The 27,564-nt window shown below is 60.0% G+C and overlaps 2 protein-coding genes across 2 annotated transcripts; one reads left to right on the top strand and one right to left on the bottom strand.

The window, feature by feature from the left end:
• Positions 1-564: 564 nt before the first annotated feature.
• PPP1CA (protein phosphatase 1 catalytic subunit alpha) lies at positions 565-8,363 on the bottom strand. The gene is made up of 7 exons (XM_065404527.1): positions 8,171-8,363; positions 6,306-6,437; positions 5,809-6,039; positions 5,123-5,227; positions 3,156-3,379; positions 2,398-2,532; positions 565-989 (listed from the first exon to the last, which is right to left on the bottom strand). The coding sequence occupies exons 1-7, from the start codon at positions 8,223-8,225 to the stop codon at positions 879-881; spliced, it is 993 nt and encodes a 330-aa protein (XP_065260599.1). The 5' UTR covers positions 8,226-8,363; the 3' UTR covers positions 565-878.
• A 498-nt stretch (positions 8,364-8,861) lies between these two features.
• Positions 8,862-22,476, top strand: TBC1D10C (TBC1 domain family member 10C). Its single transcript, XM_065403658.1, has 10 exons — positions 8,862-9,059; positions 10,314-10,528; positions 16,749-16,848; positions 17,222-17,329; positions 18,549-18,655; positions 19,462-19,576; positions 20,000-20,065; positions 20,472-20,661; positions 21,300-21,454; positions 21,982-22,476. The coding sequence occupies exons 1-10, from the start codon at positions 8,862-8,864 to the stop codon at positions 22,474-22,476; spliced, it is 1,749 nt and encodes a 582-aa protein (XP_065259730.1).
• Positions 22,477-27,564: the final 5,088 nt, after the last annotated feature.

Genomic DNA, 27,564 nt, shown 5'->3' with positions numbered 1-27,564 from the left:
GCTACAGTGACCCCCACATTGCCATCTCCTCCTCCCACCTTAATGAGGGGGCAGTCTGGGCTCAGCTGCCTCAGACACCCTCAACGCCCCCTTCCTGGCAGGGGCCCCTTGGCTCCTGGAGCCATCAAGGTCCCTGCAGGGGCTGTGGCCCCCTGCTCTCCTCCATCATAGCAGGAAGGTAGATCACAGCATAGTTCAGGGCCCCACCATAACAGCCCCCACCCATGGTGTAGGGGCAGTACAGCTCTCCCCAGAAGTGGCTGCACATCAGCACTTTGCCCCAGGGGGGTCAGGAGATGCTGGGGGCTGGAAGGCACGTGCCCAGGGCCATGCCCCCGCTCACAGGTCAGGCAGGAATCCCCTGTGGCATTGGCTGCAGCAGGCAGGGGCTGAGGGGAAATACCATTCTCCACTCCCAGGGGTATTAGAGCCTCAACATGGGGCAGGACAGGGTATTCCTTGCATAGCCCCTCAGAGAACCGCTGCCGCCCCCCCCCCCCCCCCCCCCCCCCCCCCCCCCCCCCCGCCACAGGCTGGGAACAGAGGGACAGGGAGGCAGCAGGGTAAGAATTTCTGGTAAATATTTATTCAACAAGAAATATTCTCAGCATTAGGGGGGAGGGGTGGGGGGCTCAACTGACAAAATAGACTTGATCCAAAAAGATTAAACCCACTCCCCCAAAATCAAGAGCCCTCCCTGGCCCCCTCTCCCCAGAGCAGGATTTTTGGTATCAAACTCCAGGAGTTTAAAAATAATAATTCAGCTCTGCCCCAGGCAGGGCTGGCACTGGACAGCAGAGCCCCTCTGTGCAGAGAGCCAGGGACAGGGCAGTGAGGGGGGGCCCCAGTCCATGGGGTAGGGCAGGGGGAGCAGCCGGTTACTTCTTGGCCTTGGCCGAGTTGCGTGGGGGTGTGACAGGGCGGCCGCCAGGGTTCAGGCCGCTGAACTGCCCGTACTTGCCCTTGTTCTTGTCAGCCGGTTTCAGGATCTGCAGGAGGAGAGGCAGGTTGGATGTGGGGAAGGGGGCCCCAGCCTGCTGTGACCTGCCCCCACAAGAGCTGGCCCACGTACTGGGCCAAGGCCCATGCCAGCCCCCACAGCCCAGGGCAGTGGTCCCCAACACGGTGCCCACGAGCGCCATGGCATGTGTGCGCCCACCTAGTGCCCAGCAGGGGAGAGACGCCGCGGCCCCGTGCCTGACGGGGACAGAGAACTCAGGCTGCGGGTGCGGTGTTTGCTCTTCCCAGCAGGCGCGGGGCCCACACCTGCTGGGGACAGAGAACTCCGGGGCTGCAGGCCGGTGTTCTCAGTCCCTGGCAGGCGCGGGGCTGCGGCTTAAGCCGGAGAGGAGCCACGGCCCCACGCCTGCTGGGGACAGAGAACTCCGGGGCTGCAGATGTTCTCTGTCCCTGGCAGGCGCGGGGCCCGCCTAGTGCCCAGCAGGGGAGAGAAGCTGCGGCCCCGCGCCTGCCGGGGACAGAGAACTCCGGGGCTGCAGGCACCGGTGTTCTTGGCAGGGCCGGCTCCAGGGTTTTTGCTGCCCCAAGCAGGGGGGGAAAAAAAGAGGCCGCGATCGCAATCAGCTCTACTGCTGCCGCTTCAGTCTTCGGCAGCAATTCGGTGGCTCGTCCTTCGCTCCGAGAGGGAGTGAGGGACCCGCCGTCGAATTGCCACCGAAGAGCCCGACGTGCCACCCCTCTCCGTTGGCCGCCCCAAGCACTTGCTTGCTGGGCTGGTGCCTGGAGCCGGCCCCGGTCCCCGGCAGGCACGGGGCCGCGGCTTAAGCCGGAGAGAAGCCGCGGCCCCGCGCCTGCCGGGGACAAAGAACTCCTGGGCTGCAGGCGCCAGTGTTCTCTATCCTCGCGGCTTCTCTCTGGATTCATATATTATGTAATATTAAAAGTGATGTTTTTCATATTTAATGTACAAATACAAAATAAGCCTTGAAAAATTGTTGGCGCCCGCCACACTTCTGAAAACATGAATGTGCTACTGGCCACAAAAAGGTTGGGGACCACTGGCCCAAGGGATCTACTGCTCTTGAAATCAGAGCCCCGCCCCCTGGCTGAAGAAATGGCTGCCATGGGGACACCCCCACACACACTCCTTCGGCCCCACAGAGCCCAGACTTGGGATCCCCACAGCTCCTCTAAGGCCCAGACCCTTCCCCATCTTGACTGTTACTGGAAGGGGGGGTTGTCCTCTGCAGGAGGTTTCCTCCCCCACTCGCCATTATCCCATCTGAGGTCTGACACCCCTCCTAGCTCCTACCCCTCCATCCCCGCTCCCCCTGGCAGGGAGATCAGGCTGCAGGGCCATGGCTGCCCCATGGTGCTGGCTCCGCACGCCCTCTGCCCCAGCAGGGTGGACACAGCACTGCCCTGCCCCAGGCTCACCTGGAAGGAGCACATGAGCGTCTCATCCACACTCATCATGGCGCCCGCGTTGTCAAACTCGCCGCAGTAGTTGGGGGCTGAGAAGAGTGTCACCAGCTGGCGCTTGGCAAAAAACTCATAACCATCCTCCACCACCTGGGGCAGGGAGACAGGAGGTAGAGTCCAGCCCTACCCACTCCATGCCCCCAGCTCTGCCTGACACTGCCATCCCCAAACAGGCACAGCCTGGTACCACAGACTAACCCCTCTCTGTCACCCACATGGGACGCAGGGGTGCGGGAGGGGGTGCGGTGTGCAGGAAGGGGCTCGGGGCAGGGTGTTGGGGCACAGGAGGGGTACAGGGTGCGGCAGGGGGCTCAGGGCAAGGGGTTGGGGTAGAGGAGGGGGTGCAGAGTGTGGGAGGGGTGCGGCAGGGCGTTGGGGTACAGGAGGGGGTGCAGAGTGTGGGAGGGGTGCAGCATGGGGTTGGGGTACAGGAGGGGTGCGGCAGGGGGCTCAGGGCGTTGGGGTGCGGGAACAGACTGATCCAAACAATGCAAACCATCCCCAGCCGGCAGGTTCCTGTACCTCAGCCAGGGGAACCCCCGCCAGCAGAGCACCCCACACAGCTCTGACGATGCCCTCCATCCAGACCCCCAGCGCCCCCCATCCGCTCTGACGATGCTCTTCCATGACGACCCCCAGCTATCCCAGCCCTTCTGATGCCCCTCAATCCCACCTGACAGCACACTAGTGCTGGGCTCCCTCCAGGCTGGTACCTGATGTGCCCGACAGATAAGGTCCAGGTCGTGTTTGTGCAGGAACTTGGCGACCACCTCAGAGCCGAAGGTGAAGGAGACGCCGCGATCATTCTCGCCCCAGCCCTGGACATCCTTGTCGGGGTCGGACCAGAGGAGGTCGCACAGCAGGCCCTGATCCGGCACGTCCGTGGGGCGCATGATCCTGCGGATCTGCTCCATCGACTGCAGGTCTGGTGAGAGTCCTGGGGGGGAGGGGGGGGGGGAGAGAGGGAATCAGTCTGTTAGACTCCGCCCCTCACAGAAGCCCCACCCACTGTGGTAGCATATTAATAGGGCCCTTCGTTTTCAGTTTTTATTTTATTTAATTTTCACCAGGAATTTATCAGTGTTTATTACCACAACAACAAAATCAGGTGAAAATCAGTGCAAAAATAATTTTTCTGGGTAAATATCGGGTTTATTTTGGTGGACGGAAGGACGGGGGGGGAAGTATTCAGTAGATTAATGCTGTGAATTCCATTCATCAATGTGGTTTGCTGCAGAACTAAAACAAACTCAGAGGTGGCATTGTGTTTTGAGTTCTAAGAAAACAATATATCTCTAATCCCCAAATAAAGCTTTTCATTTAAATAAACAGTTTACTGGTGTAGACTTAGAACTATTAGCCTATAAATATTTATTTTTAATAATTGGGCCACACGATTTGCAGCGCATACACTCAACTTCGTCCTTTTCTCCTGTTTTTGCTTTTGAAAACTTGAATACTTCCTTGTGTTCTGAAATGTATTCTGATACAGATTTTCATTTTCTTCCCATTTTAGTGTCTCGGATCTTTAAACCGTTATATGCTAACAGCTTGAAATGTATACGTGGTGAGCATGAGATTCATCAGTATGTTCAGATGTGCACACACTTCAGAGCTTGCGTGCTGCCTGTTTGTTTCTTGTGTGTATCTTCTAGACCAGGGGTGGGCAAACTTTTTGGCCCGAGGGCCACATCTGGGTGGGGAAATTGCAGGCAGGGCCATGAATGTAGGGCTGGGACAGGCGGTTGGGGCTCAGGCAGGGGGTTGGGGTGCAGGAGGGGGTGCAGAATGTGGGAGCGGGCTCAGGTCAGGGGGTTGGGGTGCAGGAGGGGGTGTGGCAGGGGGTTGGGGCACAGGATGTACAAGGGAGCTCAGGGCAAGGGGTTGGGGTGCGGGCTCCATCCCGGCGCCATTTAACTGGAGCAGCTCTGGGGTGGCAGCGGTGCACAGTGAGGCTCAGGCAGGCTCCCTGCCTGCCCTGGCCCCGTGCCGCACCGCTCCCGGAAGCGGCTGGCACCACGTCCCAGCAGCCCCGGGGTGGGGTAGGGGGAGGGAGCCATCAGGGGGGCAGAGGGCTCCACGCGCTGCCCTCCCCTGCAGCCTCCCCTGTAGGTACCTCCCCGGAAGCTCCCATCCCTGTTGTAGACCAATACATAGCCTTAGTTCAACAGGCAGCTTTGCATATACACACAGACTAATGTATTATCGTGATACATACAGCTCATGCAATGCTTTGTATTTTCCTAATCAAACAAGTTTTTTTTATATATTTGAATGATACAAAAGTAGGGTGAAAATCTGAAAAAAAAAATGAATAATACTTTTTGTAAAACCTGGGGATTTTTTGGTAAATCCCACCAGACACAGCCCCTATAGCAACTCCCTGCCCCCACCAATATCTGCCTTGCAGCACCCCACCCCAGATGTGCCCTCCACAGCCTTCCCAGCATCCATTAGCCTTGCCCCAGCACCCTCCCATCCGATCCGCATGACAACACCCTGTCCTGATCAAGTGCCCACAGCCCCATGGTGCCTAGCACCCTCCGCCTTCCCCAGCAGCGCCCTCTACTGGACGAAGCCCACATTGGAATTCCTGAAACACCCCACTATGCTGTCTCCCTCCTTCCTGGGGACAGAGTCACGGAGCACTGGCCACCACACCCTGCGGCCCCTCCCAAACCTCCATGGCCGCAGAAGATCTTCTCGTCCACAATAGCGGCGATGGGCAGGCAGTTGAAGCAGTCGGTGAACGTCTTCCACAGCTTGATGTTGTAGCGCCTCTTGCCTGTGGGACACAATGGGGGGGGATGGGGGCCCAGCCACTGAGGGAGACACGGGAGAGGGGCCCGCCTCCAAGGCTGGACCCTGGCCTGCTGGGAGAGACCCAGGCCATACAGGGAGCCAAGTGAACTGTGCAGCGACAGCACACAGGGCCTTCCTCTGTAGGGGGCGCCAGTCTGACTCCAGGGTTAGCTACGGGGCACATGGGATATGGGGCAGAGGCTGCCCTCTGCCATGGACGCTGGCGCACTCATGGTTGGGGGTGTAGGGGATATGATGGTAAGAGCAGAGGGGGTACAACAGAGTATAGATGTGGGGCAGTGGAGGATATGGAGAGTACGGGGCAGAGCAATGTGGGCACACTCATCATAGAAGCCATAGATGCAGTTGATGCTGGCGCATTCGTGGTAGGGGTGAGGAGCAGGGTAGGGGGAGATTCGGGGGGCCGGGCGGTGGGCGTTCAGGCAGGACCACACTCACTCTCATCGTAGAAGCCATAGATGTGGTTGATGCTGGTGCACTCATGATAAGGGTGAGGGGAGCAGGGCTGGGGGGACTCGAGGGGCCGGGCGGGGGCACACTCACACTCATCATAGAAGCCGTAGATGCGGTTGATGCTGGCACACTCGTGATTGCCGCGCAGCAGGAAGAAGTTCTCAGGGTACTTAATCTTGTAGGCCAGCAGGAGGCAGATGGTCTCCAGCGACTGCTTCCCCCGGTCCACATAGTCGCCCAGGAAGAGGTAGTTGCTCTCAGGTGGGAAGCCCCCGTACTCGAAGAGCCGCAGAAGGTCATAGTACTGCCCATGGATGTCACCTGGGGAGAGCGGGAGGTGAGTACAGCAGCTACCACAGCCAAGCCTAACCCACCTCCCACACAGAGCCAGGGTCCTCCCCCCACAGACCCAGGGATCCCTCCCACCTCCAGAAAGGGCCAGCACGGGGACCACAGATCCACCCTGGCCTCCCCACCCAGCCTGAGCCAGCGAACCCCCCCAGAGTGAACAAGGGGTGCAGCGAATCCCCCCAACCTCTCCCCCATGGCCACTGGGAGGAAGGTTCCAACCCCCCGACCTCACTCACCGCAGATCTTCAGCGGTGCCTCCAGCTCCAGCAGGATGGGCTGGCTCAGGAAGATCTCCCGCGACTTGAGGCAGAGGCCCCTGATCTCACTCTCCGTCAACTGCACATTCTTGCCGGGTCGGGAGCCTTGCACTGCAACACAGAACAGTGGGCATCTCTGCTGGGCCTTGGTCATAGCCCCCGCACTGCTCACAGACCCACCCACAGCTCAGGGCAAGGCCCCAGCTCCAGCTGGAATGCTCCAAGGGGCTACAGGGCTGAACTGCCTGAGGCTTTTCTGGGCGGCCTGTGTACCACCACCACCACCACCCACAAGGGCAGGTTAACAGGTGACTCAAGACCAGCAAAGGGGGAGGAGGCACCAAGCAGCCCTGGCCCAGCCTAAGGCCTTGGCTACACTTGGGGATTCACAGCGCTGCAGCGCGAGTGTAGTCGCGCCGCCAGCGCTGCGAGAACTCCACCTCTCCGAGGGGAATAGTTTGCAGCGCTGCGAGCGAGCGTGCAGCACTGCAGGCGCTGATTACACTGGCGCTGTACAGCGCTGCACTCGCTGCGCTCGGGGGGGGGTGTTTTCACACCCCTGAGCGCAGCAAGTTGCAGCGCTGTACAGCGCCAGTGTAGCCAAGGCCTAAGTCCTCACCTGCTCTGTGCAGCTGGCTCAGGAGGCGCAGTGAGGCTGGACCCAGACCCACCACGGGCATCTCACACAGGACCCTTGGCCAGAACCCAGATGGGATCTTCAGACACTTGGCCAGAGGAGAGCTGGCACCTCCTACAGAGGAAAGGCCCCGCGTCCCATTCCCTCACCCCTCTCAGCCAGCCAGTTCCCCCACCCTGGGGCAGGATCAGAGCCGGTGGATCCTGTATCCCATTCCCCACCCCCCCGGCTCCTGGTCACACACGAGTCCTTTTCAACATTGCAGGCTGCAGAATACACATGCTTTAAGAAGCAGCGTGGCCTAGCAACTGATACTGGACTGTTAGGCCCGGTACCTGGGTTCTTTTCCCAGCTCTGAACTGTTCTGTAATCTTGGACCACTCCCTTCCTCTGTGCCTCAGTTTTCCCATATGGTACACAGGACTGATGCTTTTGCTTTCCCTTTGTGATGCACTGGGATGTGAGACCAGATAATCTGCCGCTCAGCAACTGCTCCGGTCCAGGGTCCAGCCCCAGGGGTCAACTACCACCCAGAAAGCGTAGCTAGGGTCGCCTCCCAAATACCCCTAGTATTATAAGGGTGCAGGGAAGTAACAGTTAATTTTCCCCTCCCTTTTGTTAGCAGCACTGGGAGAGCAGAGTTCGCACTAGGACGACCGCCCCGCCCTCAGGTCTGTCTCCCTCCACAAACGCCCCCGACTCCCGGGTCTCCCCCTCCAATTGAGATCAAGTCCCCACCACGCCCCCGGGAATTGGAGAGACCCTAGTTCCTCCCTGGGGCCTAGGAACAGCGCGTCCCACCCGGGATTGCCATGAAATGTACAAGCCATGGGCCCAGCCGGCGTAGGGCAGGCAGCAAGCGGCCGGGCCGCTACCGGAGCCCGGGTCCCCCCCTCCGCGTAGGGCCAGCCCCGACCCCCGCCCAGGAGCGTGCTGCAGGCAGGGAGACCCGAGCGAAAACAAAGGAACCCAGAAAGTCAACACGGAACTTCACGGAGCGCCCGGCCCGGGCCCTTCCAGCCACAGCGCCCAGTGCTCCCGGCCCCTCCGCGGCTGGCCCCGCCACAGCCCAGCCTGGGGGGGGGGGGGGGTAGGAGCCAACAGGGCAAACCCCCAGCACCGCCCCACGCCCTCAATCGCTGTCCTCGGGCCCCTCCCGTCCCGGCCCCCCATGCTAGGGCCTCTCCCGGCCCCAGGCCCCCCGAACCTTCCAGCAGCCGCCCGATGATGGAGTCCAAGTTGAGTTTCTCGCCCTCCGACATGGCGGCTCTGCGGGGGGGGAGACCCGGACTCCTGGTTCCTCACGCTGCACTCGTCCCCCGCCCGCCTGCTTGGCTCCGCGAGGTCCGGACCGAGAGCCTGGCTCTGACTGATTGCCGCTTTCAGCGAGGAGGCGGGTCGGGAGCGCAGGCCCCCTAGAGGAGTGGAGGGATTATTGGCAGCCACCCGCCTAGAGCCCCGAGGAAGGGGCGCGGCTCCGCAGCGCGGCCTCTGCCAGCAGGGGGCGCTGCAGGGGGCGGGGCGGGGGGCGCTGGCTGTGGGGGAGCTCCCGGCTATTCCAGTCGCAGCCTCTCCCAGCAGGGGGCGCTGCAGGGGGCGGGGCGGGGGCGCTGGCTGTGGGGGAGCTCCCGGCTATTCCAGTCGCAGCCTCTCCCAGCAGGGGGCGCTGCAGGGGGCGGGGCGGGGGCGCTGGCTGTGGGGGAGCTCCCGGCTATTCCAGTCGCAGCCTCTCCCAGCAGGGGGCGCTGCAGGGGGCGGGGCGGGGGCGCTGGCTGTGGGGGAGCTCCCGGCTAGTCCAGTCGCAGCCGCTCCCAGGAGGGGGCGCTGCAGGGAGCGGGGTGGCAGCGCTGCCCCCAAACACACTCCCCGTGGCCTCAGGCTCCCCTCCCCCCGCCCGCATGCTGCCTGCTGCCTCAGCCCTGTCAGGTGCAAAAGGAAATGACAGCAAAGAGGAAATAAGTTTGCAGCGCCTGTGGGGAGCGCGCTGGACTGAGGTGTTGGCAAGGGACGGATGCACGGCCGTGCCACTTGGGCACTGCTCCATTGGGAATGGCCCCAGCACAGAGCACGAGCTAAGGGGATTGGGCACATTGAAAGTGAGTGGGACCAAGGGAACGGGGAGGGCTCCTTGGGGGCAATGTGGGGAGATTCTCTAGGAACCCCCCTGAGCCGTGCTTGGAGACAAGGGCTGCACAAAGGGATCCCCAGGATAGACACAGGAGAATTGGAGTGGGGGCTCTGGGTGAGGGTGTTACTCACGCTCCCTGTCCAGAAACCAGGCCCCCATGGATTCCTCCCCCTAGTACACATGGGGCTGGAGGAGCTGGGGCCCAGGGCAGGGGAATGGAGGTGTGGGGCCCTGGACTGGAAGCAAAGATGGGGGGGAGGAGCCCTGAGCGGGGCAGACCCTGGGGAATGGAGATGTGGGGCAGTGGGCGGTGCAGATCCTGAGGGGATGTGAGTGTGGGGTTTTGGGTGGGGCAGATCCTGGGGAAGATGAGGGTGAGGGGCCATGGGCTCTGCAGACCCTGGGGGGATGGGGGTGAGCGGCCTTGGGCTGGGCAGACTAGAGGGAATGGGGGTTTGGGGCCCTGGCTGGGCAGGCCCTGGGCGGGGATGGGGTTGCCTCTACCAAAGCTCTGCACTCCATCCCCCCACTGGGCTGGCAGACCCTGTGGGGGATGGAGTGCAGAGCTTTGGTAGAGGCAGACCCTGGGGGGAAATGGAGGTGAGGGACCCTGGGCTGGGTAGACCCTGGGGGGATGAGGTTGTGGGGCCCTGGGCTGGGTAGACCCTGGGGGGATGAGGTTGTGCGGCCCTGGGCAGGGAAGACCCTGGGGCGATGGGGGTTAGGGGCCCTGGGCAGGTCAGACCCAGGGGAGATGAGGTTGTGGGGCCTTGGGCGGGGCAGACCCTGGGGGGATGAGGTTGTGCTGCCCTGGGCGGGGAAGACCCTGGGGTGATGGGGGTTAGGGGCCCTGGGCTGGGCAGACTCTAGGAGGGAGGGGATGAGAGGCCGGGGAGCGGGGAGGGGGACAGGCCCTAGGGGAGATTGGGATGCGGGGCCCTGGGCAGGTCAGACCAGGGCCGCCCGGGGGGGGGGGCAAGTGGGGCAATTTGCCCCAGGCCTGAGCCCCACAGGGGCCCCCACGAGAATATAGTATTCTATAGTATTGCAACTTTTTTTATAGAAGGGGCCCCTGAAATTGCTTTGCCCCAGGTCCCCTGAATCCTCTGGGCGGCCCTGGGTCAGACTCTGGGGTTGTCTCCTGGGGTGTTCGGTTCTGGGCTGGCCATGCTGGGCACTCACTGAGGGCCCCTCTCCCTGCCCTCCCTCCCTCCCCCTGCAGGGTGCTGGGCTCGTGGGCATGGCGTCCGGCCCCATGTCCTCCGCCGACTCCTCCAGCCTCAGTACCCTGGAGGAGCTGTCCGATGCCTTCGATTCAGCCCTGGGGCGCCATGACGACTCCAGCTCGCTGGGCTCCGACTCTGAGCTGAACGGGGCCGCCCCTTATCGCCAGACCGACCGCTATGGCTTCCTTGGGGCCAGTGGCGCCCAGGATGGGTAAGTGGGGCAGGCCTGGGCATGGGAGTACTCAAAGGGGGCATTGTAGAGGGAGTGGGGGTGCTGCAAAGGGCATTTCTGTGTCCCCTAGGGGTGAGCACCCTGCATGGCTGACCCGGATGCCTGGCTCCCATTCCTCGTCCTGATCTCTTGCTCCCTGGAGCCACTGTGGGTGCTGGGCTGATACCCGCATCCTCAGTCCCGCAGGGCAATCCCCTGGGCTCTGAGCCTGGATCCAGCATCTCCCCGCTCTGTAAGCTGAGGATATGGGGTGCTCAGGCCCATAGAATGGACATACACAGAGGAGCTGAGCCCCTGGCCTGGGGACTGGGGAATCAGCCCACACCCAAGTAGAGCAGCTTGTGGTTGTGGCCTTGCCCCCCACCTCTCTCCTAGTCCTGCTGCCCCCCAGGGGTGGGGCAGAAGCAGGGAAGAGGCAGAGTTTGGGGAAGGCGAGTCTCAGGCGCTGGGGGCGAGGACTGTTTGGGACTCTTGCATCAGGGCCCTGTGCACCAGCCCCATCTCCCTAACAGCCTGATGTAGGGGATCCCCCGACCCAGGGAATATCATGCGTGCCCTCTAGGGTCTCTACAGCCAAGATGCTAGTGAGGGCAGGCCCCCTGCTGGGGAGGCACAACGGCCCTTGGGAACCCCGGTTCACTCTCTGTACCTTCCCCCAGCTGGGGAATCGCGAGTGGGTGTACAGCCCCAAAGCTGTATCCAGGGAGGGCCGGCTCAGGCCATCAGCCTCATGGCTGGGTCAGCTGAGGTTGCTGGAGCTTTCGGGGCGGGGTTCGGAAGAGCCCATGCCACCCTGGTGTCAGTGTGCCACGCTGCCGCCACGCTCCCTGCAGCACAGCGTCCTGTGTGCCCTCCTCCCTAGAGGCAGCTGCAGCCCCATAACTGTCTATGTCTACGATCACAATAACACCTAGCTCTTCCACAGCACCTGCCATCCCATCCCCTATTGGATGGGAGGGATGCGGGGTCGGTGTCCTACTCCCCATTGAACAGATGGGGAAACTGAGGCACCAAGCAGGGCAGGTGACCTGCCCCAGCTCACACAGCCAGCATTGACTGCAAAGTGCTGCAGGATGAAAGATGCTACGTTACTATAACATCCTCTCCTGCTTCCCTGGGACCTGGCTTATTGGGGTGTCTCCCTGGACACTGGGCTAGCTGATGGTGATAACAAATGTGAGGGCTAAGCTTAGCTAGTGCCAAGGGGTTTAGTGGTGATTGTCCAGCATGGCAAGGCTAAGGTCTGTGTGGTTGTTGTTGTTTAAATGCACAGTGTGCTGAAGGCAGATGACAGGGTGGGGTTTTCTAACTACTGGCTCAGTCAGGGATCCAGGGTCCTCCCTTGGAGGGGGGACATGTTTAGGTAGGGTCTAACCAAACAGATCCCAGTTCTGAAATCTGCAAGGTGCATCTGCAAAGGAGCAGAGCTTGGGAACACCAGAGATGGAAGCTCTGTCTTTGGAGGGGATTTTCCCTCCCCTTCCTCACTGTTCATTACAAAAACCGTAGGAAATTAAATGCAAACTATGCTGTCAATGTAATGCATGGAGGCATGGGAAGGCTCCTGAATCCCTGGCTGGAAGGCCAGAAGGGGCTGTTCTGATCATCTAGTCCAGTGGTTTTGAACCTTTTTTCATTTACAGACCCCAAAAAATTTCAAATGGAAGTGCAGGCCCCTTTGGAAATCTTAAGACATGATCTGCAGGCCCCACAGGGGTCTGTGGACCACAGATTGAAAACCACTGGTCTAGTCTGATCTCCTGCGGAGCCCTGAGGTGACTCCTGCACTGATCCCAGAACTTGTCATGAGCTAGAGCGGGTCTTTAGGGATGTCCCCTCAGGACTGCTAGGCACCGAGTCCTGGAGAATGCCCCAGCCCTGGGGGAAGCTGGGGAGCTCTGCCCCATTATCATGCCGTGATCCTGCAGAGGACATGAGCTCAGAAGCTATGATTTCCTTCTGGGCTGCTCACACTTGTCCATGGCCCTAGTCTTTCTTGGGGTTCTGGGGGGGACGTGTGGTAATGAGGGGTGTGAGGCCCACACAGGGCCGGCTCCAGGCACCAGCAAACCAAGCAGGTGCTTGGGGCGGCACATTTTCAGGGGCGGCATTCCGGCCACCCTTTTTTTTTTTTTTTTTTTTTGCGCTTGGGGCGGCCAAAGCCTAGAGCCGGCCCTGGCAGCAGCAGCGGGGGGCGCCCTGGGGCCGCTGCGGTTCGCGTTGGGGAGCAGCGCCCGCACCTTATGGCCGGGCGGGCTCCGAGCGCGGGACACTCGGGCTGGGGGCCACACATGGAGCCGCCTGCAGGTGCCACAGGGCGGCCGTCCCCCAGTGCCGCAGCAAGGGCTGGGTGAAGCAGCCCGAGCCGCCCAGGGACTGCGGCAGGGAGGCCAGAAGCAGCAGCAGCAGCGGAGCCATAGAGGGTGGGGCGCTGCCGTGCGGGGCCCGTGTCCCGCTCTCCGGGGCTCCACTCCATCTGGGGCTGCCCTGCCCCGGCTCCTTAGCCCCCTGCCGGGGTGGTCCCCCGGCTCTGCCCTCCCGGGTCCCGGCCGGTCCTGGAGGCGGGAGCCCCGACGGGTGGGGTGTGGGGGGAGAGCCCAGGGTTGGGGCGGCAGGGGGTGCGGGTGGGGTGGAGAGCCCAGGATTGGGGCAGCAGGGGTGCGGGTAGGGGGGTAGAGTCCAGGGCTGGGGCAGCTGGGGGGTGCAGGGGGAGCCCAGGGCTGGGGTGGGGGGTAGCCAAAAATTTTTTTGCTTGGGGCGGCAAAAAACCTAGAGCTGGCCCTGGGCCCACATCAGCCCCAGAGAAGAGCCAGAGCCCCTCACCCCTCTGGGAAGGGCTCTGAGCACTGTTGGTGCTGGGCCAAGGGAGGGGAGCACCCTGCACCCCTCCACCCACATGAACTAACACTTCCTGTTTCAGCAGCTCACAGCTCGGCCACATCCTGTCCCCGTCTCCATGGCGATGTGCACACCGTGCTTGCAGCGGTGTGTGGTCAGGGACGTCAGCGCCCCAGCCTCCCCCACCTCACCCCGCCGAGCGGTTCAGGGTGTGAACGGGCCCAGGAGAGAAGAGAGAACAGCCCTGTTCCGCCCCACCCCCGTTTTCCCTGGGATCCATTCCTACAGCCTCGCCCTGTGGATCTGCTCTGTGCTGCTGGGAAGATCACTTGTAATGGGGCTGCCAACCTGCCCCCAAAGGCAATTCCCCTGCCCAGCAGACCCCTCGCTGCCCACACCCATCTCCTGATAAAAGAGTATGAGAGGGAAGCTTTGTAGGTTAAAACACTGCTAGTATTACTCCCTCTTTATTCAGTATTTGCTCGCTCATTACTCAGTGTTTACATGCTCATTACTTTATATGTGGACATTACTCAATGTTTACTCGCTCATTATGCCGTGTTTATGTGGACATTACTCAATGTTTACTCTTTCATTACTCAATGTTTACTCACATATTACTCAGTGTTTACTTACTCGTTACTCAGTGTTGACTCGCTCTTTACTCAGTGTTTACACACTTAATAGTCAGTGTTTACACACTCATTACCCAGTGTTTAGGTGCTCATTACTCATTACAACAAAAATGATTAGGGGTATGGAACAGCTTTTACATGTGGAGAGATTAAAAAGACTGGGACCGTTCAGCTTGAAAAAGAGATGACTAAGGGGGGCTATGGTAGTGGTGTGGAGAAAGCGAATAAGGAAGTGTTATTTACCCCTTCACATAACACAAGAACCTGGGGTCACCCGATGAAATTAACAGGCAGCAGGTTTAAAACAAACAAAAGGAAGTATTTCTTCACACAACACACAGTCAGCCTGTGGAACTCGTTGCCAAGGGATGTTGTGATGGCGAAAAGTATAGTTGGTTTCAAGAAAGAATTAGATACGTTCATGGAGAATAGGTCCATCAATGACTATTAGCCAAGATGGTCAGGGACACAACCCCATGCTCTGGGTGTCCCTAAATCTCTGACTGCCAGATGCTGGGAGTGGACGACATGGGATGGATCACTCAATAATTGCCCTGTTCTGTTCATTCCCTCTGAAATACCTGGCATTGGCCAGAAGACAGAATACTGGACTAGAGGGATCATTGGTCTGAGCCAGTATGGCCGCTCTTATGTTCTTAGTGTTTACTCACTCGTTACTCCATGTTGTTTACTCACTCGTTACTTTGCTTTTGCATGTTCATTACTCAATATTTACTTTTTCCTCAGTGTTTACTCGCTCGTTACTCAATGTTTACTCACTCATTACTCAGCATATGTCTACACAAGAAGCACTACAGCAGCACCGCTACAGCAGCACCACTATAGTGTAGACACTTGCTATGGTGAGGGAAGGCATTTTTCCGTTGCTGTAGTAAATCCACCCCCCTTGAGAGGCAGTAGCTAGGCCAATATAAGAATTCTTCCATCAACCTAGCTGTGTCTGCAGTCGGGGTTATGTTGCACAGGGCATGATGTTTTTCACAGTCCTGAGTGAGGTAGCTAGGTTGACCTAAGTTTTATATGTAGACCAGGCCTCCATGTTTACCCACTCATTACTCAGTTGTTACATAGGCCCAGATGGAGGGCAGGCAGTTTGTGGCAGGCGCCAGTTCTGCCCTCCTCACAGGCTACAACAACCCTTGGGGCTGCCTCAACTAGTGCCTCTGCTGCGGTGGACCGATGGAGCTTTGCACAGAACAGTCAGAGACAGTGCAGCACCTCCCCCCAGTGTGTCCCCGCTCTGCCCCTAGGACACCCCGTCGACCTGGGGCTGCTGCAAGGTGGCACATGAACTGGCAGAGCCAACTTTGCACCTGGACCTAGGGGCCTCTGCATAAAGACTCCCTAGGGCAGGGGTTCTCAAACTGGGGGTTGGGACCCCTCAGGGGGTCGTGAGGTTATTAAAAGGGGGTTCTCGAGCTGTCAGCCTCCACCTCAAACCCCACTTTGCCTCCAGCATTTATAATGGTGTTATAAATTAAAAACACTTTTTTATATATTTAAGGGGGTCGCACTCAGAGGCTTGCTAGGTGAAAGGGGTCACCAGTACAAAATTTGAGAACCACTGCCCTAGGGCAACAGGGAGTTGAGCTCTTGGTATTTGCTAGGTCAATTACTCAGCCATGACTTCATGTTTAGTTGCTTATTATTCAAATGCCACCTGGTGTTTGCTTAGCCATTGCTCAGTATTTAGTCAGTATTTACTCAGTCATTATTCAGGGTTTACTCAGTGGTTATGAAGGCATTGTGTGGTGGTCATTTAGTCATTACTCGGTAGTCAGGGTTTACTAAATTGTTACTAAGTGTTCATTGAGTCACTATTTGGTGTTTACCTGGCCATTACTCATGGTTTACTCATTTGTTACTTGATCACTCCTTTGCCGCTACTTGGGTTTATGTAGTCATTACCCAAGCATTACTTGATATTTACTCAGACGCTACTCAGCGATTACTTGCTAATCTCAGTGTTTATTCACTTGTTACTTGGGGATTACTAAGTATTTACTCAGACATTACTCACGCGTTAGTTGTTAAACATTATTCCTTGCTTACTTGGTCGTTACTCAAACTCATGGTCTCCATGGCAGAGGGAATACATCCAGATCTGTGCTTCTGATGGGAGGGTGGGAATTGTGGGGTGTCTCTGGAGCACATGGAGGGTGAAAAGCAATGCTCTGGGTCTCTAAACAATAACAGACGGTTAAGCCAATGCTTCCTCAGCATGCAGAATGTGAGGGTGATGCCGGGGGGAGGTCTATGGCTCTTCTCGGGGTAGAGTTGGCAGGGTGAGGGTGCCACCAGCCTGTAGCTGGGGTTAGGCAGGAGAGGGGTCAGAGTTAAGGTCATGTTGGAACATCCTGATTTGCCCAGTGTTTAGTTTTCACATTCCCAGGTGCTGCCTCCCCCTGCCCAGCCCCAAGGTAGGGCAGGGGTACAGGGAGCTGAGTCAGCAGTACCTGGAGGGGAAGGAGCAGACGGGATGGGCAATGAGGAGGCTGTGCTCTCTTCCCAGAGTAGTGCCCCAGGAGGGGAGCTTCGTGTGGCTACTGAATGAGGGAGGAGAGGGGGCCCAAGGAGGAGGAAAGAGGGAATGAAAGAGAGGTAGAAGGGGTGCACCAGAGGGACAAAGAGATGGGAGGAATGGAGGCACAGAGCGAGGAGGAGATGGCCTTTGGCCTGATACCCATTCTCTTCCCCTCATCCAGCCTGGGCCAGCCCCCAGTAGAGCTCATCCGGCACCGGGAAGCCAGATGGCTGGAGATGACATCGCACTGGGAGAAGGCCATGGCCAGGAGGTACAAGAAGGTGAGGAGGAGCCACAGAGAAGTCCCAACCCCTCTATGGGGCCATGCCGATTGCCCAATGGGGCACTCAGCCCTCCCATGGGGCACCCCAAAGGGCCCTGCTAATCCTCCCAGGGAGCAACCAGTCTCCCCAGAGGGCACCCCAGTGTGCTCCACTCCCCCAAGGAATCAGCTGTTGCCAGGGTTTCCCCCATTACATCTCCTGACAGTGTAATGCCACACAGCTGAGCCCCCTGGAGCTAGGGTCTCCCTGCCCCTGAAGCCCGTGTCCCAGGGCCCTGGCTCTGTCTAGTGTGGCACCATGCTGGGCCCCCTCTCCCTGGCCCTGCCCTGTGGGGGGTTGTGCTGTGGTTGATGCAGTTCTCTGGCTCCAGGTGAAGGTACTGTGCCGTAAAGGGATCCCCTCGTCCATGCGCGCCCGCTGCTGGCCCCTGCTGTGCGGAGGGCAGGCCAGCATGGACCGCAACCATGGCAAGTACAAGGTAACCAGCTCCTCCTGCCTCCCTCGCGGCTCCCACTCTCCCTCGGCATCCTCTGCCCCCCACCCACCCACTCTGCCCCGCCTGCATCCATGCCGATGCCCCCAAGCTCTGAGCCAGCTGCCTCCCACACTTTTGCACGCCTGGCTCTAGGCGCTGGATATGCACAAGGCTACCCTGTATTGGCTAGCGTGCAGAGAGGATAACATCCCAGCTACCACTGCTGCTAGAGAAGCGCTCCTTTAGCTCTTGCAGCAGGCACCTGCATTGCTGCAGTGGCAGGAGGGAGCTCTCAGCTCCCCAGGGCCAGAGGACAGGGGGTTAATATACAGGGTGAAAGGGCCTAATCTTGTTCTCCCTAACCCTGCTGACTGCCATGGGGTGATTGGCAGGAGAACAGGATCTGGCCCCAGGGTGAGTCATCATCAGTGGCAGAATAGGACGTCTCGAGGCATGGATCCACTGGATCTGTGCTATGACCCAGCTTATAAACAGTGCTGTGGTGGACTGGTACCCTTCAGTGTACCAGTCTCCTGAGCGCCAGCCACAAGGCCTCAATGCCTCTGAGAAGGAGCCGCTGGACTCCAGCCCTCTTGCTTTGTGCCGTGAGCTCTGCCCCGCGAGTCCCAACTGAGCCAGACGCCTGGTCAGAGACATTCACCCTCTCCAGGACTCCGGGCACCCCAGCCAGTGTTTGCAGTTACACAAGGCAGCTTTTCCAACCAGAGCAGGTTTCGTTAGCCTGCTGGCACATGGCGCGGGGAGTCCTGAGAGTAGGAACAGAGGGACAAAGATTAAGACATCATCCGTCCTGACCCGCACCAGGGCTCCGTGAGCCATGCTACTGCTGTGAGAACCGTGCAGTTTCCTTTCTCTGTCCCTGTCCCTTTGTCCCTCAGTCCCAGGTGAGAGACCGCAACTGAGTTCACGTGCTCAGCCTGCTGGGAGCCCTTGCTGATAGGTGATAGTCATTTGGGCTTCCATTGCTCTGGGTTAGTCTCAGCCAGAGCCAAAGGACCTGCATCCAGTTGGACTGAGTCCAGCATGCTCTGGCACCCCTCCTGGCCCACACTACACCTGCAAACACAACCACTGTGCAGGGAGCCGCTAACACCCACCCCAGGCCCTGATCTCTTGCCGCTAACCCTGAGCCTCTGCCCCGGGATGGGGTGGTGTGGCCCACTTCCTGTCACCATGGTCACCTGTTGCCGTGTCACCGTAGGAACTGGAACAGTCACCTGGCGACCCGCAGTGGTTGGAGACCATTGAGAAGGACATCCACCGCCAGTTCCCCTTCCACGAGATGTTCCTGTCGCCTGAGGGACATGGGTAAGGGAGCGGCGGGGGCACAGCCAAGTGCTGGGGGAGCAGAGGGGAAGCCCTGCTGGGGCTGATGCCTGAGTTGTCCCTGCAGCCGGAGTGGGGTGCTGTGTCCTGCCCCCAGCCCAGGACATTCCTCACAGCTGGGCAGCGCTGCCGTAGTGGGCCTGTGATTCCCATTCCAGGTACTCGCCACTGAGTGGCGCTGTCTTCCCACTGACACCAGCTCCCAGCGGTTCCAGTTAGAGAGCAGGGATTGTCCAAGGGGCAGGGGAAACGCAGCTGGGGTCCATGGCATTGAGTCACGCCAGCCGGGGCACCACTCAGGCATGTGAGCCAGAGTCATCCCCCCACACCGGGCAACCTGCAACTGAACGATGCCCCCTGGGGAGTGCCCAGCTGGGCAGCAGAGTTACCTCCAAACCCCTCGGAGGGGGGGAGTGTGTGACCCATCTATCAATCCCCATCCACACTCCTCCTTCCTTCTATCTATCCCTCCCTCCCTCCATCCCCATCCACACCTATCCTTCCCTCCATCCCTATCCTACTCCTCCTCCCTCTCTCCACCCATCCACCCAATAGACTCCCCGCTAGGTATCTATTTAGAGAATTCTGTATATATGTAGCCTCATGGACTCAGGACACCTGGGTTCTCTTCCCAAAGGTCTGATCCGACACGGGGTGGGGTATGGGTGGGGGCAGGGGATGATACTGGGCTAGTTGGGCCCAGTGTTCTGGTCCTGTATGGGAAGGGAGCTCTGCACCGTGTGCCCCATGTCCCAGCCGAACTCTAACACCCAGCCTCATCCGTGCAGGCAGCGAGGGCTCATGCAGCTCCTGAAGGCCTACACCGTGTATCGGCCCCGCGAGGGCTACTGCCAGGCCCAGGGCCCTGTGGCTGCAGTGCTGCTCATGCACATGCCTGCTGAGGTGAGTCATGCCCAGCAGCTACTGGGAACCATGTCCTCCCCCATGGGGCACCCCCCCCAACTGCACTGACCCCGCCTCACCGCCCTGCCCCTCCCCCACTGCTGTTCTGCTGCCCTGTGATATAACCCCGTCCACTCATGGGCACTGGCCCCCACTGCCCTCCCCCATGGAGCAGCCAGCTCCCATCCCCGCATGGGCCACCCTCCCGCCCCCCATGGGTCACCAACCCTACTCCCAGCCCTCATTAACCACCACCCTCAGGCCCCTTTGCATGCCAGGGCAGCCAGTTCCCCTCCTCCCCACACAAGATACACACCTTCCCCCTCGCATAAACCCTGTGCCCCTCCTCTATTCATTCCCCCTCTCCGTGTGCTCCGGGGACCCCGACATCCCCCCTGGCTAATGTCTCCCCCTCCTCTACAGCAAGCCTTCTGGTGCCTGGTGCAGATCAGTGAGCGCTACCTGCCCGGTTACTACAGCCCTGAGATGGTGAGAACCCCCCTGCACCCCTCCCCCAGGATGGGAATGGACCCTTATGAGATGCAACGTGGAGTCAGCAAGGCAGGGGGAAGAGCCTGCAGCTGCCTCGCCATGCCCTCCCCATCAGGGGGTACTGGGACACCAGAGAGGGGGAGGAGCCTGGACTGCCCAGCTGTGCCCTCCCCATCAGGGGACGCTGGGACACCAGGGAGGGGGAGGAGCCTGGACTGCCCAGCCCTGCCCTCCCCATCAGGGGACGCTGGGACACCAAGGAGGGGGAGGAGCCTGGACTGCCCAGCCCAGCCTTCTCCAGCAGGGGAGTAGGAGAGGGCTGTGGGGCTGGAGCCTGCGTGCTTGGCAGCAGGGTGGGGCTGTGCAGCGGGCAGATCTGATGGGCTCTCGGTTGCCCCCGCAGGAGGCAGTGCTGCTGGATGGCGAGGTCTTCGTGGCACTGCTGCGGCGCGTCTGCCCCAAGGCCTACAAGCACCTGCAGAAGCACAGTGTGGGGCCGCTGCTCTACGTCACCGAGTGGTTCCTGTGCCTCTACAGCCGCACCCTGCCCTTCCCCACCGTGCTGCGCATCTGGGATGCCTTCCTCAGCGAGGGTGCGTGATGCACTGGCTCAGCCCAGAGCTCCACCAGCTGCCAGCCATCTAGCCAGGGCCATACTGGGGGCATGGTCCTGCACGATTTATGGCTCCCCCAGGGCTGAGACATCCTGGCTGCCCTGGACTAGGACGGGTGGGGCCAGGTCATGTTGTCTTGGTGGTTTCACAGCTCCCCACAAGCCTGCTGCCTGTTTCATGGCTCCACCTTCCCCAGCTCCGCTGGCGGCTTCATTCCTCCCCTCCCAGGTCCCCTGGCTGTTTCATGGCTCACCCGGCCATCTTTTGGCCCCCCTCCCAGGGGCCTTTGACTGTTTCAAGGCTCCTCCCCCCAGCTCACCTGGCTGTTTCATGGTGTCCCCCACACACAGCTCCCCTGACTGGTTCATGCCTCCCTGCGTAGGTCCCCCTGGTTGTTTCACATTCTCTCTGTCTCTCTCTGTCCCTCTCCCACTCACACAGAGCTCCCCTGACAGTTTAATGGCTCCCCCTCCCAGGTGCCTTTGGCTGTTTCATGGCTTCCTCCTAGGTACCCCTGGCTGTTTCAGGCCCCCCCTCCCGGTCTCCTGGCTGTTTCAGGGCTGCGCCAGTGCCCCCTACCTCTGGCTTGGGGTCTGACAGCTGCTGTCTCCCTGCAGGGGTGAAGGTGCTGTTCCGGGTGGGGCTGGTGCTGGTGCGCCTGGCGCTGGGCTCCTCGGAGAATCTGCGGGACTGCACGGGCGTGGTGGAAACACTGGAAAAGCTGCGCAGCATCCCAGCCCGCCTACTGCAGGAGGACACGTTCATGGCCGAGGTGAGGCGCAGGGTGGGGACCAGGCTGGGCTTCTGCTGCAGAGATAGGAACCTTCACCAGCCTCCAGCACAGCCCCCGGCAGGGCCAGGCCCCCCTCCCCTATTCAGCCCCCACAGGGCCAGGCCTCCCCAGCTCCTTCCTCCCCCATTCTCCTGCCCCCTCCCCAACTCATTCCCTCGTAGACAGGTCTCCCTAGCTCTGTCCTGCCCCCTTCTTCTGCCCCCCCTCCCCAACTCAGCTCCTGAGGGCCATGCCTCCCCAGCTCTGACCTCCCCCCTTGCCCTGTCCTGCCCCTTCCCCAATTCAGCCCCCTGAGGGGCTTACAGCAACGTGCTCCCTGCTGGGGAGGGCGGGGCTGGGCAGCTGCAGGCTCCTCCCCCCCGATGTCATGGTGCCCTCTGCTGTTTCTCTTCCCTGCACACACCAACCTGAGGCCTCTCACACCTGTGCACGTGGGATCCCTTTGCACATGGGGCTCCCCACAAGACGCAGACCCCACGATGTCCCTCCACCCCCATCTCCTGCAGGTTCACAACGTGGCCGTCTCGGACCGCGATGTGGAGCGCGAGTGCCGGACCCAGCTAGCCAAGCTGCGCAAGGTCCGGCCTGATTTCGGGTACCGCCCGGAGCAGCGCCTGCCCAACGCCAAAGCCATCTTCGACGCCCAGCAGCTGGAGGATGCGCAGCAGCCCGGGAAGGGCAGGCACCCAGCGTCTGCCTTCCTCATCCCCGAGATTGTGGTGGACCCCCCCCAACCCCCCCCCAAGGAGCAGCGCCGGCTGGAGAGGGAGCGGCTGAAGGAGCAGCGCCGGCAGGAGCAGGAGCGGCGCCGGCAGGAGGAGGCAGCCGAGAAGCAGGCTCGTAAGAAGAAGCCCCCAGGCAGGAAGAAACCAGACACGCGTGGCAAGACTTTCCACGTGGCCCAGCGCCCCATGCTCAACCTAGCACAAGAGGGCGGGGAAGGGGAGGAGCCTGGCCCTGCCAAGAGAAACTCTGCCCCCTACCTGGAGACCTATTTCTGAATGGGTGGGGCGGGGCCTGCCCTAGCAAGAGACACTCCGCCCCTTGCTGGAGACATGTTTTGAATGGCAGGGGTGGAGCCTGCCCCACCAAGAGAGACTCCACCCCCTACCTGCTCAACGGATGGAGAGGAGACAGTGTGGGGCATTGCGTTGAAGAGGGAAGGGGTCTTGGGCTCAGAGGGCTGAGACCCCCCTGCATCCTGTAGCGCCAATCAGCAAGGCCAGATTCTCCCACAGCCCCTGTCAGTATTCACACTGGGGCCCAGTGAGTGGAGAACCTGCCTACTGCGATCTGGCCACTGGTGTCAGCAACACAGACAGTCCGGCCCCTGCCTGGGCCTTGCTCACTCACACGCACTGCCCGTCCTTTGGCTCTGGGCCTGCCCCTCCTTTGGAGACCTGACAGAGCAATCAGTGCACAGGTGCCATGGGCACACAGCTCGTTGCCTGAGAGCCAGGCCCCTGGGTACCACAGCAGCCGCCCTGTGAATACTGCAGCCTATGATCAGAGCGGGAAGGGGGGGGCAGATTGAAAACATAAAGGGAAATGAAACTTCCTTCTGGGGTCCCTCCCCCCGCTCCCCGAGCTGTGGCCAGGCTGGGGCGTGGGGCTGATGAGCCACTGCTTGGCAGCTTGTCTGTGTAGATGGTATTAAAAGTTTGTCCTGGGGGCAAAGGCTGATCACAAGTGTTGAATCAGGAGCCTGTTTGTTCAGGAGATCACCTTGGGAGAAGGAAATAGCCCCAGCCGCCTACGCAGCTCTCACCTGGCAAACAACAGGAATCACTGGGGGAAGGAAATATGTCCCAGGGCAGGAATGGCAGGAGGCTGCTCTGGCCTGGGTCATGCTGTGGGTTGGGCGGGAAGATCCCCCAGTGGCTTTCTACCTGGAAGCAAGCTGGGCTAGAAACCTGGATGGCCAGCAGTGAAGGCGCCCCACCCCCGGTGGTGGTCAATGTGGGGTGGGACTAAGGACCTTCCCCACCGCCCAGATGGGTTGGCCTCCTGGTGGGGTCAGTGCTAGGTAACAGCCCAAGGCTGCATGATCCAGTCACAGCAGGGCCGGTAATTTTTCCACAAAGGGCAGCCAGTAACCAGCTTAGCCCCCTTGTCAGATTACACTGCCATATATAGACAGGCAGCCAAACACCTGCACGGCCCTCCCCCATGCTAATCTGGGCCCGCAGGCTGGCCCTCAACACCTGCGTCCCCAGACGGCATTAACTCTCCACTGGGATTAGACCCTGGCCCTGCCAGGTGCGGGAGGCTCAGGGAACTGGAAGCAGTGGCCTCCTGCAGAGCCTGAGCTGTGTGCTGGGGAAGGGGGAGAAAGCACCCCACTCCAGGGGGAAAGGAACAGAAACCCTGGGCAAGTCCAGCTGAGATCCCTGATTGTTTTGGAGCCTGGGACCAGATTGGAGTCGGTGCCCCCGAGAAGGGAAAGGCTCCATGTCCCATTCCCCACCCCTGCTGGCTTGGAGCAGCTGGCTGTCCTATGGGTCCATGTTCCCCATGTGCTTTGCCCAGGCTGTGGGGATTTTGGTTGCTCCTCGGGCACCTGGCACTGGACTCCTGGCACTTCCCCCCGCAACACACACACACTCAGGGTGCAACCTGCCACCTCCCTCCCCGGCGATAAGATTAGACTTTATCATCCCAGCTGTGTTGATCTATGGTGGAGGCACTGATATGTGGGGCCGCATTGCTCCTTGTGGGCCCGTGACCTCTCATCCAGGAACCCATGGGAGGCAGGGAATGGGCCCTATGGTCACCACGCCAGCCCAGGGGAGAGATCAGGCAATGGGGCAGGGGAAGCTTTGGATGCTGCTGCCTCCATCTCTGCGCTGCCCACAGGGCTGGGGTGGAGCCAGGCAGGGGGGCTGTTATAGCAGCCCTACGAGGGCTACTGCCAGGCCCAGGGCCCCATGGCTGCCAATGGGGCAGAGGGAGAGCCCACAGCAGGGTCTGGCAAGGTGAGCGGGTGGCTAAGATTGGGAAACTGAGGCACAGAGAGGGGAAAGCCTCCTGCCTGGTGTCATGGCCCCACTCTGGTCTCATCCCTGGTTTGCCCCCAGGCCTGGAATCAGCCATGCCTTATAGAACAAGCCCCTGAGTCCTGATCTCCCTTGGGTAGCTGCTCAGAGGCCAAGGGCTCACTCCCCCTCCCTTAGGGCATAACCCTATAGAATTCTCTGCCTCCTATAGAATCCCATAGGCTGGATCCAGAACCCTCCAGAAAGAGATTCATTCTCCAGTCTGGTGTCCTTGTATAGGCCCCCTATGCCATGTCTGGCTGGTTTCATCTCCTATGGAATTCCATAGAGACCAAGGAGGAATAAGCAAGATCTTCCCCTGAATGAGCCCAGGCCAGAGATCTCCGATAAATCCAGCTTTATTAAGGAAAAGTAGAGAGTCCTGCTAAAGGCAAACTCCCTGATAGGTAGCCTCACAACGGTAGCCCCGCGAGCCAGGGTCGAAGCACACCTGTGCACAGACACACAGCGAGAGACAGGCCCTACCCCAGCTGAGATCAGGGCCCCGTTGTGCCGGGCACTACAGACAAACAGGGAGAGACAGGCCCTGCCCCAGCTGAGATCAAGGCCCGTTGTGCCAGGCGCTACAGACACACAGGGAGAGACAGGCCCTGCCCCAGCTGAGATCAAGGCCCGTTGTGCCGGGCGCTACAGACATACAGGGAGCTCTACACTACAAACTTACGTCATTATAGCTACGTCAGTCAGGGTGTGGAAAATCGACACCCCACGTAATGCAGTTGTACGGATCGAACGCCTGGTGCAGGCAGCGCTATGTGGACGAGAGGGTTTCTCTGGCCGATTTAGCGACCGCCTCTCAGGGAGGTGGATTAATTATGCCAAGACGAGAAGCTCTCCCATTAGTGTAGGTAGCATCTTCGGTAAGCACAGCCGCGCTGCTGCAGCGCTGGAAGTGTAGCCAAGTCCTGACCTCTCTCTCTGGCTTTGACTGCCCTTGAGTGCTGGAGAGCCAGCCCTGCTGTCAGGTTCCCATAACCCATAAATCCTGAGGAGTGCGCGGACCTCAGCTGTGCTGAGTCGGGCTCTGGGCTGTCCCTCTTTTGTCACTTGGGTAGGGGCGGCACAGGGTGCCAGCCACTGGGGTGAGGGATGGGACAGGGCACTGGCACCTGGGGGGGGGGGGCACAGGGTTCCAGCCACTGGGGTAAGGGATGGGACAGTGTACTGGCACCTGGGTAGGGGGCACAGGGTGCCAGCCACTGGGGAGGGGAATAGGACAGGGCACTGGCATCTGGGTAGGGGGGCACAGGTTCCAACCACTGGGGTGAGGGATGGGACAGGGCACTGGCTCTTGGGTAGGGGAGTACAAGGTGCCAGCCACTGGGTAGGGGGATGGGACAGAGCACTGGCACCTGGGTAGGGGGCACACAGGACCCAGTCACTGAGGAGAGGAGGGCCATGGGCACCAGCCGCCAAGGAACTTCCATAAGAAGGGCAAAGCAGGAACTACCAGGAAGCCCCTTCCCAGCCTGGAATAGTCTGTCCCCCTCCCACAAGCCCTCACCCTCCCTCCTACACCTCTGCCCCCCGGCAAGCACCAGGAGCTCTCACCCCCAGCTCAGAGCCCATTGGATTGTTAAAGGCACTGGGCACATGGGGTGAAACAGGTAAAGCACTGGTGCTGCCGGGTGCAGGGTTCACCCAGCGGTTGAGGGGGAGAGCCAGGCCTCAGCACCACAGCATTGCTCTGGGTGCAAGGCAGTAACCGTGGGAGGCGGCATCTGATCCCTGCCAGCATCACAGGGAATGTGCGACATCTAGGGGTGGAGCTCTAGTGAGCTGGGGGAGAGCTAAAAACTGAGCGGGGGGGGGACACCCCCAGAGCCCCTGGTGCCTGATTAACCATGGCCTCTGACATCTTTGCAATTGTCTGTTGGTTAAACAACTGGTTGATGGTGCCAGTTAATACCTGCCAGCATAAGACACCCCCTCTCCCATGTTGACACCGTGAATGTTCCCCTGCCAAAGAGTTGGGAGAAAAGGAGGGTATGGGGGGGACGTGGGGGTGTGCATATCACCCTGGCATGGGGGGGAATGGGGGACCCTGGTACGGGGGAGGGGAGAAGGGGATACACAGGGTCCCTACATGGGGAGAAGCTGGGGAAGGGGGGCAGACAGAGCCCCTGGCATGGGGCAAACTTGGGGCCCTGATATGGGGGGAGGTGGCACACAGAGCTGCTGGCATTGGAGGATAATAGGAGAACCTGGTACAGAGTGGAGGGGAGAAGGGTGTACATAGAGCCCCTGCCATGAGGGGAGAATGGGGGACATACAGAAGCCTTAGTGTGAGGGAAATTGGAGCCCTGCCATGGAGGCAGAGGGACTGAGGCACTAAACGATTTGATCAGTGTTACACGAGAAGAGCTGGGAATTGAACCCAGTCTCCCAGCACTCTAACCACTGGACTGTCCTGCCTCTTTCTCCATCCCTGCTTCTCTTCGCACTCAAGGCTCTTCTGTCCCTCCCTCTGTCATGCGGCTCCTCTGCAGTCCCTTCTCTGTGTCTGTGCAGCATCTGGCATGATGGGGCCTTCCATCTCGGTGACCCTGACCAGCAGCCAGCGTGACAAGGCCCTGATCTTGGCTGAGGCCTCTGGGTACAGCCGTAAAATACACACATTAGAGACCCGTTCAGAGAGGGTCTCAGAACATTTCCCCGCCTCCCATCTTAAGACCCTAGCAAGGATATGGGGTGATAACAGTGACCCAGTGGAACAGCAGAGACAACCATGATGTCATCTCGTGAGCTCTCATTGGCTGAGCAGTACCCTGGTGGCTGGGGAAAGCTACCCAGTGGCTTACAGGTGGCAACACACAGTGTGTCAGGGACGCAGCTGACACCTGCCTGGCACAACTGCAAGTGACACTGCCTGTCCCATCAGACCTGCTCCAGCTTGTCTCCATGGCAACCAGGCAGGCTGGTCCCTCGCTGAGATCAGGTAACCGGAGACACACCCTTCACTGTGCTGAAGGGAACATCAGCGTAGGACTCCTGGGTTCTACCCCAGCTCTAAGAGGGAAGTGGGATCTCGTG

This window comes from Emys orbicularis, chromosome 4, assembly GCF_028017835.1.
Source record: "Emys orbicularis isolate rEmyOrb1 chromosome 4, rEmyOrb1.hap1, whole genome shotgun sequence".
NCBI lineage: Eukaryota > Metazoa > Chordata > Testudines > Emydidae > Emys > Emys orbicularis.
This window is presented reverse-complemented; position numbering and strand designations above follow the sequence as displayed.

Excerpts from the sequence above, each read along its gene's own strand:
- PPP1CA (XM_065404527.1), bottom strand. The coding sequence starts at position 8,225 with ATGTCGGAGGGCGAGAAACTCAACTTGGACTCCATCATCGGGCGGCTG. Across the intron at positions 6,438-8,170 it reads CATCGGGCGGCTGCTGGAAG|TGCAAGGCTCCCGACCCGGC; the intron begins GTTCGGGGGGCC and ends TCTGTGTTGCAG. Across the intron at positions 2,533-3,155 it reads TTATCTGTCGGGCACATCAG|GTGGTGGAGGATGGTTATGA; the intron begins GTACCAGCCTGG and ends TCCCTGCCCCAG.
- TBC1D10C (XM_065403658.1), top strand. The coding sequence starts at position 8,862 with ATGCTGCCTGCTGCCTCAGCCCTGTCAGGTGCAAAAGGAAATGACAGC. Across the intron at positions 10,529-16,748 it reads GCCAGTGGCGCCCAGGATGG|CCTGGGCCAGCCCCCAGTAG; the intron begins GTAAGTGGGGCA and ends CCCCTCATCCAG. Across the intron at positions 20,662-21,299 it reads GGATGCCTTCCTCAGCGAGG|GGGTGAAGGTGCTGTTCCGG; the intron begins GTGCGTGATGCA and ends GTCTCCCTGCAG.